General features: G+C 45.0%; 1 protein-coding gene across 12 annotated transcripts; it reads right to left on the reverse strand.

The window, feature by feature from the left end:
- Positions 1 to 2,839: 2,839 nt before the first annotated feature.
- On the reverse strand, positions 2,840 to 8,800 carry LOC123077345 (zinc finger MYM-type protein 1). Of its 12 annotated transcripts, XM_044499626.1 has the most exons (7): positions 8,515 to 8,582; positions 7,442 to 7,607; positions 6,941 to 7,090; positions 6,625 to 6,866; positions 4,809 to 6,243; positions 4,300 to 4,547; positions 2,840 to 3,147 (listed from the first exon to the last, which is right to left on the reverse strand). In XM_044499626.1, the coding sequence occupies exons 5-7, from the start codon at positions 5,491 to 5,493 to the stop codon at positions 3,142 to 3,144; spliced, it is 939 nt and encodes a 312-aa protein (XP_044355561.1). In that variant the 5' UTR covers positions 5,494 to 6,243; positions 6,625 to 6,866; positions 6,941 to 7,090; positions 7,442 to 7,607; positions 8,515 to 8,582; the 3' UTR covers positions 2,840 to 3,141. The 12 variants fall into 12 exon arrangements, with proteins under 12 accessions (XP_044355561.1, XP_044355559.1, XP_044355555.1 ...); XM_044499624.1 differs by having other exon boundaries at positions 4,300 to 6,243; positions 8,515 to 8,536; XM_044499620.1 differs by having other exon boundaries at positions 3,811 to 6,243; positions 8,515 to 8,534.
- Positions 8,801 to 15,150: the final 6,350 nt, after the last annotated feature.

A 15,150-nucleotide genomic window follows, 5' to 3' on the forward strand; every position in this document is an offset into this window, starting at 1 on the left:
TTTTTATAGGAGAAACTCCACGAGCACCACCCGTCCTCTTAAAGTACCAGTATGAAACAGCGTGTAGTGAATTTTAAAGTAAGAAAAAGTATGTTCTGGCTCCTCCTTAAGTTAGTATGCCCTTTCGAAAGATCTTGGCAATTTTCCATTTTTGTGGTTGGTTCCTCCCATCTCTTAGGAGAGTTTGGGTTCCCATGAAGCCTAGGAAACATATATTAGGGTATGGATCGTAAATTCCCCAATCCCCCTTAACTTGGTGAGCCCCTTGTGAAGGAACCCCTCTTTGAGAAATTCTAGGGATATGAACAAGGATAGTCGCACTTTCAAATTATGTTGTTAAGGAAATTACCTTATAAAATTCCTCAAACAAAAAAACCTTATAAAAAAACACAATAAAAAATCATGGCATTCAGGCTGGAAGAAGACAAAGAAATAACTAAGAATCATTATGTTGTGTGCAATAGTTTATCAATTTTTAACATAATAACACTAAACTCGTATGAACTATATAGCGCATATTCCATATGCTAGGAGAATCAAATTAATAATTCATGGATTTATGATTCTACTAGCATATAAAACAGCCACAGAAGCTCTGCTGATATCCCGTCACCTGTCTTGGCAAAATAAATTTACGTAAGGATCACGCATTTCAACCATTTATTTAATATGGTAGAATTATGAATGGCATCCTTTGGTGGCACCAAAGGATGCCATTCATAATTCTACCATATTAAATAAATGGTTGAAATGCGTGATCCTTACGTAAATTTATTTTGCCAAGACAGGTGACGGGATATCAGCAGAGCTTCTGTGGCTGTTTTATATGCTAGTAGAATCATAAATCCATGAATTATTAATTTGATTCTCCTAGCATATGGAATATGCGCTATATAGTTCATACGAGTTTAGTGTTATTATGTTAAAAATTGATAAACTATTGCACACAACATAATGATTCTTAGTTATTTCTTTGTCTTCTTCCAGCCTGAATGCCATGATTTTTTATTGTGTTTTTTTATAAGGTTTTTTTGTTTGAGGAATTTTATAAGGTAATTTCCTTAACAACATAATTTGAAAGTGCGACTATCCTTGTTCATATCCCTAGAATTTCTCAAAGAGGGGTTCCTTCACAAGGGGCTCACCAAGTTAAGGGGGATTGGGGAATTTACGATCCATACCCTAATATATGTTTCCTAGGCTTCATGGGAACCCAAACTCTCCTAAGAGATGGGAGGAACCAACCACAGAAATGGAAAATTGCCAAGATCTTTCGAAAGGGCATACTAACTTAAGGAGGAGCAGAACATACTTTTTCTTACTTTAAAATTCACTACACGCTGTTTCATACTGGTACTTTAAGAGGACGGGTGGTGCTCGTGGAGTTTCTCCTATAAAAAAATGCCAACGAAGATTAGCCCTTGGGTTGGTCTCATTTTTTTATACTGGTACTTTAATACTCCATCCAGCTTTATGATCCACTTGTTGTTTTGCCCTTTTTTTCACTTTATTTTTTCACAGAATTTCCAAGAGCGGTGTCATCGGGTTTAAAAAAGGGCACACTAGCTGGGATTTTGGCAGGAACAATTATTGCTGCTATTGTAGTTTCTTTGCTTTCTACATTTGAGAAGACGTTCAAAACATGAACAGTTTCAAGGCCTTCATGTAAGTCAGTATATTCCTTTAACAGTTTTTATGTGCTACACATAAAAACCTTGCTGTCTGACAAATTAGAAATGCCTTGCTGCTTTATCTGGTAACTACTCCCTCCGTCCGGAAATACTTGTCATCAAAATGAATAAAAAGGGACGTATCTAGACGTATTTTAGTTCTAGATACATCCATTTTTATCCATTTTGATGACAAGTATTTTCGGACAGAGGGAGTAGTAGTAACATATAGGAACCCGTCAAAAAAGTAGTAACATATAGGAGCATCATTTTTTTTAGTCGGAAGCTACTCGATCAGTCTTTCTGTAATACTGGAAACTGGATTTAAACTGTGAATATATTATATCAGCCTCATCCAAATACATTAGATCCGAGTTCTAAAGAGACAACATCTGATATGTTTCAACTCTACAGCAAAGTAAACTTTAAAGTTACAGTAGACATTAAATTCAATCTACAACAACTTAAAGAAGTAGATAATTTTGCAGTACTGTTGAGGTTTTCTGTCAAGGTTGATGGTGTGAGATCTTTCACGTTGGAAGAAATGGCTACAGCAACAAATAATTTCAATGATTCAGCTGAAATTGGTCAAGGAGGTTATGGGAAAATCCATAAAGGAAATCTAGATGATGGAGCAACCGTTGCAATCAAACGAGCACAGGAAGATTCTCTGCAAGGCTCAAATGAATTTTGCACAGAAATAGGATTGCTCCGGTTCCGGATGTGGAAGGAACATTGCCAGCTCATATCTCCACTGTTGTTGAGGGTACTCCAGTAAGTCTTATTACACCTAGCAATGTAGCAAGAACTGCACTCACCATGATCTAGTTACTGCTGTTCCATGCAACACAATATTGAACTTGTTTTCTTTTGGCAGGGCTATCTTGATCCAGAATACTTTCAGTGGGGTTTTTCAGTGGAGTTATACTGAGATATGGTGTTTGCTCAACATACTTGGATTCAACATAGACATTCTCATAGAAGGACATCTGGACCAGACCACCCTACGACCTTGAGGCGTCGTTGCTGGACCACGGACCACGGACCTGCTCACGCTCTGCTGCGTCGAAGTGGCGGTGCATCTCTGAGATCCTCTCAGGGTTGTGAGCTCTCACAGCCATGTTCTCCTGCTGTGACCCGTCTGATCTAGGATTCTTGTCGGTCAGGGACTCCTCATCCCCCTCGGCTTCGGATTCGGCGTTATTTGGTAGAGAAGAAGCTGCCTGCTTCCGCTTCGAGCGTGCACGTCTGTTCTGGAACCAGTTGTAGACGTTGGTCTCCAAGATCTGGCCGTGCTGCGAGAGCTCCGCTGTGATGTCTTTTATCTTCTGCTTGCTTGGTGTTCCATTACATTGGTCGAAGATGCTCTCGAGGATCTGCAGCTGCATCTGGGTTGGTGTCCATCGCTGCCTCGCGGTGATCTTGTGACCTCCATGAACCATTAGAGGATTACAGTACAGATTACCAAGACTCATACCTGAAAAAATAAGAGATTTTAGTTGACTACAAAGAAAATAAACTAACTGCTACAGTAGAATAGACCAAGAGAAAAATTGAGGATGTGCAGAGGCTCAGCAAACTGTAGTTCAGGAGCCTATCTAAAACAACTCTTGCCATAGGTCTGTCTATGTGACCTCCATGAACCATTAGAACTAAAATACATCTAGATACATCACCTTTTATCCAGTTTGATGACAAGTATTTTCGGACGGAGGGAGTAAGACACATTAACAGGACCCTGCATAATTAATGATAGAAGATGACACCAGGGGCGGACCCAGGAGAAAAACCGACTGGGGGCACACAGCGATAGAAAACTCTCGAACATGTTTACACATAGGCTTATAAACATGTAAATATGCTATATTTAGCAATTTTCTTGCAAGTCATAACATATTTCATCCAAGTTCGAAAAAGATACATTATCCAATAGACAATAGTAACACAACAAGTTAACACTAAGGTGATCAGAGCCTACAAAAAGACTTCATATCCCAACAGTTCATGCTTTGCAAAAGAGAATATTCATTTCTAATATAAATGCCGTTATCTGCGAAGAAAAAACACATATTAGTATTAGCCATTAAAATACAAATGGAGATGGTAAACACACAAAAGGTGTATGGCATTGGATCTTTACATTTCGTTCTTCCCACGACGATCTTTCATCTTATGAAAACGATCAACAATCACTTCATTAGTAATTTCGTCCAGCAGTCCCTTTTCCACAAAGCAAATTAGGCTATGGCTCAAATAATCATCACCAATTTTGTTACGCAAAGCATTCTTCACAATCTTCATAGCTGAAAAACCTCTCAACAGTGGCAGTGGCAACAGGAAGAGTCAAAGCTAGCTTCAAAAGCCGATATACCAAAGGATAGGAGAGGTGCTTCCTTGTATCCACCATCAGTTTAGCTAGATCACCTATTTTGTCCAAGCTAGAAAACCTTGTATCATGGAGTATATTATCTATGTAGAGACCAAGTTCATGCTCAAGAGTCACCATATCTTGGTGATTAAAGTCATCGGGATAATGCTTAGCTAATTTCAGCAACTTCGCCTTGTCAAAACGAGAAAATAAATCACTTGGGCTCAAAGCAGACATGCATAGAAGCAACTCAGAATTTACCTCATTAAATCTGTCATTAAACTCTTCTCCTAACAGATCCAGAACAGCAAAGAAACAGTCAACACGGTAATAATGTTCATTGTTAATACCGGTCTTTTGTCTTGGCTTCTTTGGGTTAACATAGGCGTCTTCCATGTCCAGTACTGGAATGTCATGTTTCTCACAGAAACAGTATACCTTCCTCATAAGAGAATCCCACCCTTCATTGGTTCTGAGCTTTTCTAACTCCCGTTTAGTTGATTCCACATCTGAAATAGCATTTACAATGTCTTTATCCTTTCTCTGTAAGGTTTTTGATAGTCCATTTGTTAAAGCTAATATCATCATCATCATATGTAAGAAAAATGCAGAATCAAAAGTCTGGAAATATTTGAGAAGACCTCTAGCTTGACGCCTCTTTCCAGTATCTGTGCCATCTTTCTCAACATATTCTAGAACTTTAACCACCGACGAGAACATCTTTGACAAACCCAACAATGTTTTATAATGGGAGTTCCATCGAGTGTCACCTGGTCTTTGAAGAGATAATTCTTGATTCAGTCCAGTCCCCGTAGCAATCTCTCCACATCCTATTGCTTTTCTCACTTCTTCTTGGTGATGCTCACGAAGTTGGTCTTTTCTCTTGCAAGACGCGCCCACGACATTCAGCAAAACTGAAACCATATCAAAGAAATCTCCGACCTCGAATATCTTCTTTGCAATAGCCACAACAACCAAGTTGAGTTTATGAGCAAAACAATGTACATAATATGCTGATTTGTTCTCATTCATAATTTTAGCTTGCAAACCATTAAACTCACCAGACATATTACTTGCTCCATCGTAACCTTGGCCTCTAACTTGTTCAAGATTCAGCCCAAGTTGTGAAAATAATAAATCTATGCAAGACTTGAGATAAGAAGATGTTGTCTCCTCCACATGAACAACACCAACAAACTTCTCTTGGACCAGTCCACACTTATCAAGATATCGGAGAACAACCGCCATTTGTTCTTTGTCGGAAACATCCCTACACTCATCAACTAATAAGCTGAACACACCATTACCAATTTCTTTCATCACATGGCCTAGTACTTCTTTTGCAAAGCACTCGGTAATATCTCTCTGAATTTTGGGAGACAACATTTGATTATTATTTGGAGCATTCTTGAATGCCTTAGCAACAACATCATTTTGCTTAATACTGTAGTCCATCAACTCAAGGTAATTTCCTTTATTTTCAGAATCTTTAGATTCATCATGGCCACGGAAAGGTTGTCCCTGATGCAACAAGTATCGACAAACATCAATTGCGGCATTTAACCTGATGAGATGCTCATTCTTTTCAGTTTGGCTTTGTCTATTCCAGGCTGCAGGGATTGATTGATCTTGCTTTAATAGATCCTCGCAATCCTAGAGTGCTCTGTTGTGAAAGCTGTTACGATCACCGACGTGAGTTACAAATCTCTCTGTCTTGTTCCAACAGTTGAAACCTTCTACTACAAATGCATCGTGCCCATGGTGGTTGTCTTTAATGTTGTCCCTAAACAAATAGCAGCATAAGCAATAGGCTTTGTGCTCCTTCTCGCTGTACTCTAGCCAATAAGCATAATCATCATACCAATCCGGATTGAATCTCCTCTTCTTTTTCTTCTTCCCAATCTCCCTGTATGGAAATTCCAATTTGCGGGGCTGATTAGGTCCCCAAATCAAATACTTCCTTCTTATCTCGTCACGTTGGTTGGGGTGATAATCTGCCATTCGCTTCCTTTTAGCTGGATCCCGAGGGAGCTTATTCAAATCAACTAGTTCAGGCACAGCAGAATTATGTTTTCCTGCAGGTCTTGATGCATTACTACTGCCACTTGAATTGTTGCTGGTGATAGCCCCCTGGGGCTGGGTGGTGGTGTTGGCATTTGCTGATTTCTTTATCAAATACTTCTCCATTATCTTCCCTTTTCTTCCCTATCAAATAATGGAAGCACAAATTGTAAAAGTTCAGATACAAAACATTCTAGTGGAGCAGACTAGCAGGCCAGCAAAAGTACTAGTAGTAGAATGGCATGCCAGATTGAATTCCATAGAAATTTTCCAAGTACAAGTAGTGTGTCACACTAATCCTATAATTTTTTGGTAGAACCAACAGTACATGGCTACATGTCTGATAGAGTAGTACTACTGTACTAGTACGAACCGCAAGTTTTCATTTGATTTGATATGAGATAAACCAAGGAATCAACTGAAGAATAAGGACCAGAGTGTAGTCAGGCAACAGCAAGCAAAATAAAGAACTAAGAAGTATCTCTGTAGTCGTTTGGGATAAGGAGATGAGGAGGTGCTACAGACCTGATTAGAGATGAGTTGCTGAGGATGCTCCGTTCATCCGTTGCTGCTGTACACCCGTCGACGGTGGCGCCGCCGGTGGCCGGCGACCGGATGGCACAGGACTGGCACCCGCCAAGCCGCGATCCACCAATGGTCCAACCAAGCGGCGGCCGAGGGCTCGCCTCTTCGTTTTTCTCGCTATTAATTGTGAGCTCCCAGAGTCGAAGCGGCAGGCGGCAGCAGGGTAGACGCACGCCTTCAGCCTTGAATTTTTTTCTTGATTAGCTTTTTGTATTGGGCTTTACAGAAAGGCCGAACTGGAAGGGAGTGGGGGCACCTGCTATAGCCCGACCGGGGGCCTGCTCGCTAGCATCGGGGCGTAGTACGAAGAGGACGATGAATCGAGCGGGGTCCTGGGCCCCCACTCGCCACAACATGCGTCCGCCCCTGGATGACACACCATGAACCACATCTTACCACCGGTCCCCTGCATTACCACCACAATCATCAACCAATCTATAACAACACCAGATAATCTCAAAGGATGGTACATCCACGACTAAGCATCTACTAGCATGAACAGAGTCAAATCGTGCTTTCATCACCAGTCAAAAACAACGCACTGACCAGCAATAGCAATGTGTGGGGCTTGCTCATGCATGAATTGGCAAACAGCTAAAAGCAGCATTCTCACCAAGAAACTGGTAAAATGGATAAACAGATCCTAATCATCATACTACCTATTCCATCAGCTCATAACAAAGTATAATTTTACTCAGAAAGAAACAACGCTACGTCCTTGAGAAAGATCTGCTTCCGGGAGTGCGGGAGTGCATACCTGCAATGGAGTCCTGGTGCGCGGTGAGGGCACAGTGCATCTCGACGAGCTGCTCGCAGATTGTGGCATAGATGGAGATCTGCTTCCGGAGCACCTCCATCTGCTCGTCCGTCATCACCTTGACGCAGAGGTGGAGCCAGGATTGGCTGACTTCCCGGGCGAGAAACTAAGGGGAAAAAAACAGTTTCAAGGCAACAGAAGTCAAGCTATGTTGCATAACTCATGAGAAATCGTAACAAAAATCGTAGTTGAATCAGAATATACTGGTAATGGAAAAAGAGTGGGAAAACTCAACTTTGTTTGTTTTGCAATGTAACGGTTTACAAGTACAGTGCAATGTTCGGTTTAGAACACAGTTAGGAAAAATCTTTTCTGAACAGCAACTCTGCATTACCTTGAAATTGGGTCCAAATCCAAAACAAATGGATGAAAAAGATCAAAATTGCACATGTAAATTGCCAGGCATCCAGGATCTGCGTGGGAGAACCTAAATTCAAGCGACTCGCTCGACCCGGTAACGGTTTTCGATTCAGCTAGGGAGTGGGCGGTACCGACCATGAGCTGTGATGTAAACGGATTACATGGGACCTGATTACAGGCCATGTGAAACAAACGCATGTGAAGCTTCCAAGTTCCGGTGTAATCAGTTAACGGGCTGAAAATTTCGAACCAAACATATCCATAGAACTGAAGATCATGTTTCAATCCAGGCAAATGGCTATATGTTTGAGGTCAGCAGCAACAGAAAAGAGATAAATGTGTTTCTTTGTATTTCAGCATTTGATAAACACATCATTTTTTTGTTGTTGTAATGCAAATATAAAACCAATCACCCACACTGAACAGACCACACTACACATACAAAATATAGCAGCAACCAGGGACCAACCATCAGTACTACTGTAGATACTTTGCAAAATCAGGACAAAGCACATCCAGATCAAAAATTATACTACTGCTCATGCTCGAAGGTACCTCTACTACATCCAGGCCAAAGCAGAACCACACTACCAGCAGCACCACGTAGCAAATCTGAAAATTTTGCAAAGAAGCGGAGAAGATCGTCACCTTACCGGACGAGCTCATGGCCACGGCCTGGGAGGTGGGGAGGGGGAACGGGGGGCCTTCCGCCGGAGTGGGGCGTCGGCTGCTGCTGGAGACAGGGAGCGAGCGGCGCGATAGGGAGGAGCAGGGCGGGAGATGGGGGCTACCCACCGGCCATGCAGATTCGCCGGAGAGAGCCGCGCCGAGGAGCAGCGCAGAAGGGGATCGGCGGCTCGCTGCGGAGGGGAAGTTCGCGTGTTTTTTCTTCGGCGTAGGGGTCGGGTGTGACCGCGGGCCTGCCAGTGGCATTCCTGATGTAATATGGTCAAACAATAGTGACATTTCGTTATACCCCAACGGGTTTAAATTTTTTTTAGGGCAACCCCTTCGGGTTTAAGTGGACAAAGTGTTTTTTACCTGAGCCGGGAGCTACCGGTGATCTTCCCACCAATGAGGTACTACCACATTCAAAGTTATGGGGCCATGTGCATGTGTATATGAAAGTATTTATTGCAAAAATTCTCTTGTATTTCTTATTTTAGTCTAATCAATGTCAGAATGATGTAGTACCTTTTAACAAGAACGGTACGCATGCATGCATGCAGAATCTCTCCTCTCTCTCTCCCACACAAATCCATCCATTTTATCTTTGTTTTAGATGGACGATATTTCAAACACTAACTTTCTATTATTGAATTTTTTATATATATATTCAAATTCATGAACATGTGATATGTAGAACAAGACCAATTTTGAATATATTTAAACTAGTTTAAAATTTTCTATTTCAGTCATATGAAAATTTAAATTTCACTTTTTTCAAAATGAAATGATTGAAACTGTTTTCTGAAGAAAAACAATCATGCATATAAAACATATTTCAACGTGAACTTGTGTATTTCAGAGATGCGACACTAGTGAAATATATTTTTTAAAATAAGTGAAATTAGGTTTTTGAAATAAGTGAAATACATTTTTTAAATTCAGTGAAACCAATATTTTGAAATCAGTGAAATTGTATTTTTATAAATGAGCGAAATCTTTTCTATGAAGCGAGTGAAATTGTTTTTTCAATTGATAACTTTTTGAATTATGTGAAATAGGTTTTTTGAAATACTTGAAATCAATTCTTTGCATCGCGTGAAATCAATTTCGAAATATGTTTTCTCAACTGAGTAAAATATGTTTTCACAACTGAGTAAAATTATTTTCTTCATAGGAGTGAAATATGTTTCTTCAAATGAGTGAAATTGGTTTTTTGAACATAAAGAAATGAGCTCTTTTAATGATTGAAATCAGCTTTCTGAAAATAAGTAAACTACATTTTTTTTATTCAGTGAATCCAATGTTTTTAAATAAGTGAAATTGTATTTTTATAAGTGAGCAAAATATGTTTTATGAAGCGAGTGAAATTGTTTTTTGAATTTATAACTTTTTGAATGTGTGAAATAGGTTTTTTGAAATAATTAAAATCAGGTCTTTGCATCGAGTATCAAATGAGCGAAATTAGCTTTTGAAATTTTTTAAAAGATGTTTTTTCTTTCAATTGAAACGACTGAAATCAGTTGTATCAAATGAGTGAAATTGGTTGTTTGATAAAATGAGTGAAATCAGTTTTGAAAATGTGTGAAATAAATTTTGAATGACCCAAAATCCATATTTTGAAAATGAGTGAAATAAATTTTGAATGAACCTAAATCCATCTTTTGAAAATGAGTGAAATAAATTTTGATGAGCCTAAATCCATCTTTTAAAATGTGTGAAATAAATATCATTTCACAACGAAACAATTTTGTGTTTTATGAAAGTCATTTCAAAGATAACTGAAATATATAAAATAAAAAAGTAGTTTAAATATATCCAAGATTGATCTTGTTCTGAAGATCTTGTCATCATGATTCCAAATATATAAAAGGTTTCGAAAATGGACATTTCGTTTAACATATATCAACCATGCAAAATATAAGAATGAAATTAAGTACAAGTCATTTATATGGAGACAGAGAATGCATGCAGCGCCCATCTCTCGATTCTCTCTTACTCTCTCTCCTGCAAAAAGTTGTCAGGCACCGTTGTGTCTTAGGTATGCAGTTGTATTGACTGGTATAGCAGAGGGATTCGATTTACAACTTATACAGTGTCTGGCAGCACGAATCTTGATGAAGCAGGACGGGCGGCGGATGGTGCGTCGGTACCTCCCAGCTTCAGTAAATTTACTAATTCGCCTTGCCCAGCTTTTTCTCATTGCGAGAGGGTGGTGAAAATAAGTTACATGCGCCCAAAACGAGTTTTTTTCCTACTTCTGACTTATTTTCACAATAAACTCCGAGAAGCCTCAAATTGGGATTTGGGAATTGAGAGAGTCTGAGATGTGAGCTGCCTTTGTTGCTGCTACTGAGCAGAATGCCAAAGGGCGTTCCACGCAAAAAAAAAAAAAAAAAAAAAAAGAATGCCAAAGGGCGCAGGGCGCCGGGGTTACTCCTCCTCGAGACATGACTAGAGGAACATCGAACGAGGTCTAACGCCTCGCCAGGGCAATTGCTTCAGGAAGCAACGAAGAAATAGCTGGAAGGGGGAGATTGCTGGCCTGCTGGGTACAGCGAACGCCGAACGCCCAAACGGGACAGCCAGGCGAGACACAGCGTGGGCGGTGGCCGCCCGGCAGCAGCGACAGGGTAGGATTTCCTTTCTTTCTTGTCAGCGGCGGCAGCTGTCCTGCTTCTGTTCTTTTCTCGATCGATAGCAGTCCTTTATTCGGGACTAGTATTGGGTTGTGATCTAAGGCCCAGCCAGAATTCTATGCCACCTCATCTAAATTGTGTAATAGTTGACATGGATGATAGTAGTTATGATACTCCCATTACGATTAGCCTAAATAGTATAAGTCCTTTTAGATATTTTATTAATACGTACTACATATAAATATATATAGACATATTTGAAAGTGTAAATTCACTCGTTTTCCTTCGTAGGTACTCCCTCCGTTCAAAAAAATTTGTCCCAAACTTGTTCCTCAAATGAATGTATCTAGCACTAACTTGATGTTAGATACATTTATTTGGCGGACAAGCTTTTTTTCCGGACGGAGGGAATAGTTCATACTGGAATCTGTAAAAGGGGAACTGGAACTGTACGGAAAATGGCTCTCTCCTCTTCCCCCCCCCCCCCCCCCCCGGCGGCGACGACGTCGGGCTCGCCTTTCCCCCTTCTTCTCTGGCGTCCTCCCTCCGCTCACGTGTGGCTTCGTCCCCCGCCCTCTCCTCCGCCTCGCCGGCCTCGCCTCGCTCTGTCCTCCCCGCCCCTCCCCCGTCCAACAGGTTTTGGGCGCTCGACTCCGAAGATTCGGGTTCGGACTCCGATTCCCCCCCCCCCCCCCCCCGCCCGGCGCCTTTGTGCGGTCTCCCCGTCCTATCGGCTCCGGGCGTTGCCGGAAGTTTGCTCCTGGTGGGCGCAGGCGGCCCGCCTTCGCCGGGGTGGAGATGGATGGCTGGTGGCGTGTGTTCCGTAGGCGTCGCCGTTCTCCTGCTCCGTCTCCGGCTCGGGGGATCCTGGGCCCTGGTGGGGGCGGCGTGGTGGTGCCGGCCCCGCTCTCTCCCTCCTCCCCTCCGGCGCCCTCCTCTGCATGCGCTCTGCCTGGGGGTTCGTCGCTGTCTTCGTCGGCGGCGGCGGCGGCGTCGACAACCCTAGATCTGGCGCTGGCGTCTGTGGAGGGTTCTGTTCCTGGGCCGCGGGCCCCCGGGCCGCCTGATGGGCTTGGTGGGCCTGGGGCTATTCCTCCCCTCGACCGCGTGTTAGTTTTTTCCCCCTCTCCCTCTTTTGGTGCCTGGGCCGCGGGTGGCCCAGGCCCACTCCCTCGCTCCCCCTTCAGCCCAACCTATTGGCCCCGGCCTGGCGCGGCCCGGATATTTATGGGTGCAGAAGGGTTCGCCCCCCCCAATTCTTAGGGTTTCCTGCGTCCTCCTCTGACCTGCGCCGTCACCGCTCCCCCATTCGTGTCTTCTCTAGATCTACTCCTCCTCCTCCCCTTTCTCTCTCGTTCGCGGCGGTGGTTGCGATGGACCGCTCGCGCGGGTCCTCCAGCGAGGCCGTCTCCGGCCAGAAGCGGAGGAGGGAGGGCTCGGTTGGAGAGGAGGTTGATCTGGAGTATGAGGCCGCTCTGCGCTCCAAGCTCCAGGCGGCGCGTGCTCCGGCCGCGGGGGTGGCGTCGGCGAAGGGTGACGCCCCCTCGCTCGGCTCTGGTTCGGTGGCGACCGGGCCCTCGGCACCTCGGGCTAGTTCTGCGGTGGCCTCTGCAGATCCATGGAAGGTGGCGGCCGCGGCTAGTAGGGCTGGTTCTACTAGCCCGAATTCGGCGCCCCCTCTGCATGGTGCTGCACCCCAGAGGGTTGGCCTGCTGCGGGCTCCGACGGCTCCTGGGGGGGGGTGGCGCGGTTCGTGCCTCGTGGTGCTCCGGGGGCGCCGGCCCGCCGGCCCGCTGCCGCTGGCGCTGGCCGGGGCGGCGGATATGCTTTTGGTCCTGCTGCTGGTGATGGCATCCTTCCCCCACCCCCTCTTGGCTCTGCGCGCATTCCTCCCCAGTCTCATGTAGCCAACCCAACCCTCACCTGCTTCGCTTGTCACCGCCCTGTGCATTTCCAATCTCGCTGCCAAAACCCTCCTTTCTGTCTTATCTGTAGAGAAGACGGTCACCTCACGGTAGATTGCCAGAATCGCTCCAAACCCCCAGGCTTTGTTCACTACGGCATTGGTCTTCCTGGCTGCTCCTTTTTCGCCATAGTCGTGAGGTCCCTGTTGTTGTTCCTATCCCAGCGCTCTCCAACTCCGGCATCATTACTGTCTAGGCCAAGCGCATTACCCCCCAGATCCTTCTCGACGAGCTCCGGCTGTGGGACGATGGAGGTTGGGATTGGCAAATTCGCCAGTTGTCGGATTTTGAGTTCGCTGCGACATTCCCCTCCAAAGATAGCCTTCGGATGATCTCCTCCTGCACCAGCTTCACGCTTCCCCTCAACCAATTGGTCGTGTCTGTCAAGGCTGCATCTAATGGATCTAAGTCGATCTCTTCTCTGTCTGAAGCTTGGGTCCTAGTTGATGACGTCCCTCCTGCTCTCCGTTCCACTGCTTTCTTCATGGCCTTTGGTGTTCTCATTGGTAAGCCCATCGAGGTTGATCAGGAGTCTTTGGTTGTCCTGGGTCCAGTGCGCCTGCGGGTGTGGTGTGTGGATCCTTTCTGTATCCGCGGCTCCATTGACGTCTTCCCCTCGGCCGGAGGCTTCCGGCTTAGGGTCCGGGTCGAGGGAGACGCTGCTCCGGTTTCGCCCCTCCTCCTCCCCCGCAACCAGCCTCGGGCAATGATGACAAGGGCAAGGACGATGATGGACTGCAGGATGATTCTCTACATGGCAATGATCATCGCTTTACCCAGTCGGAGTGGGATGGACTTTCGCCTGAAGATCGAGATCTGCTTAAGGAGAACGCCCTGGCAGGGGGTGCCAAGGACTCGCTGCCTGCTTCTGGTGGGGGGGTTGCGACTTCTGGTGGGGTGAAGGGCACCCCATTCTCTGCGGTGTGCTCTAATCTTCCATCTCGCCCCGCCTCCCCCTTCCCTCTCGGGTATTGAAGATCTGCCCCCGACTGGTCCCTTGGCCTTGAAGAAGAAAAAGAAGTCGTCCGTAAAAAAATTCTCCGCTCGCAGCAGGGCTTCCGGTGATTCTAAGCAGTCTGCGGCAGGGATGTGCCGTAGGCTGGATGCTGACTTGGGTGCGGCCTCGGGTCCGTCCTCTGCGGCGGCCTCTCCCTTCCGTGCTCGTCCGGTGCCGTTGCGCTCACCTGCCTCCACTGCCCGCAAGAGCGGTCGCGTCTCCAACAGTGGCGAGCGTGTCGCTGATTGGGCGGCAGGGCGCGCTGCGGCCAGGGATCTGCCCCCTTCAGGTACGCCTTCATGTTCCCCTCCCCCTGTCTTCCTGCACTTTCCCCTGTTCATCTATTGCTTCCTTCACAGTCCAGTGATCACCTTTTACATATCTTAGAGGACGTAGGCATTACTTGTGATCCTAGTTTCGGTTCCCCCTCTTCATTGCTAGAGATTATCAGGGAAAATGAAATTGCTCAGGCGGACATCGCTAAAGTCAAGGAGGCTGTGTCTGGGTCTGTCGCCCCACTGGTTGTGGCCGGTGGGGGCATGGAGGGATCTGATAGGGTTCAGGTGCCCTCGGCTGTTCCTAGGCGGGGGGCTGGTAAATGATCTAAATCCTGCTTGGCCCCAAGCAAGTCGAGTCTTCGCATTAAAAACCTATCTCATAGATGAAGGCTTTATTTTGGAACATTAGAGGTTTCGGCACTAGGGGGCGCCAGGACCAGCTCAAAGACATGGTTCGTTCTGAGAATATTGATATTATTGGTCTGGTTGAAACTCTAAAACCTTCCTTCTCCCCGAATGAACTCTCCGCTGTCACTGGGATCGACAGATTTGATTGGAATCATTTGGCTTTGTCCGGTCATTCGGGTGGCATCCTTATTGGCACTAAAAGAGATCTGTTTGATTTCGTTGCTTTTGACCATGGGATTTTCTGGGCTAGTACGGTAGTGTCTCGTCGCTCCCTCAATTCTTTACTGGAAATCATGGTGGTATATGGTCCAACTGATCATTCTCTTTCCTATATTTT

The sequence above is a fragment of the Triticum aestivum genome, chromosome 3D (assembly GCF_018294505.1).
Source record: "Triticum aestivum cultivar Chinese Spring chromosome 3D, IWGSC CS RefSeq v2.1, whole genome shotgun sequence".
NCBI classification, from domain to species: domain Eukaryota; kingdom Viridiplantae; phylum Streptophyta; class Magnoliopsida; order Poales; family Poaceae; genus Triticum; species Triticum aestivum.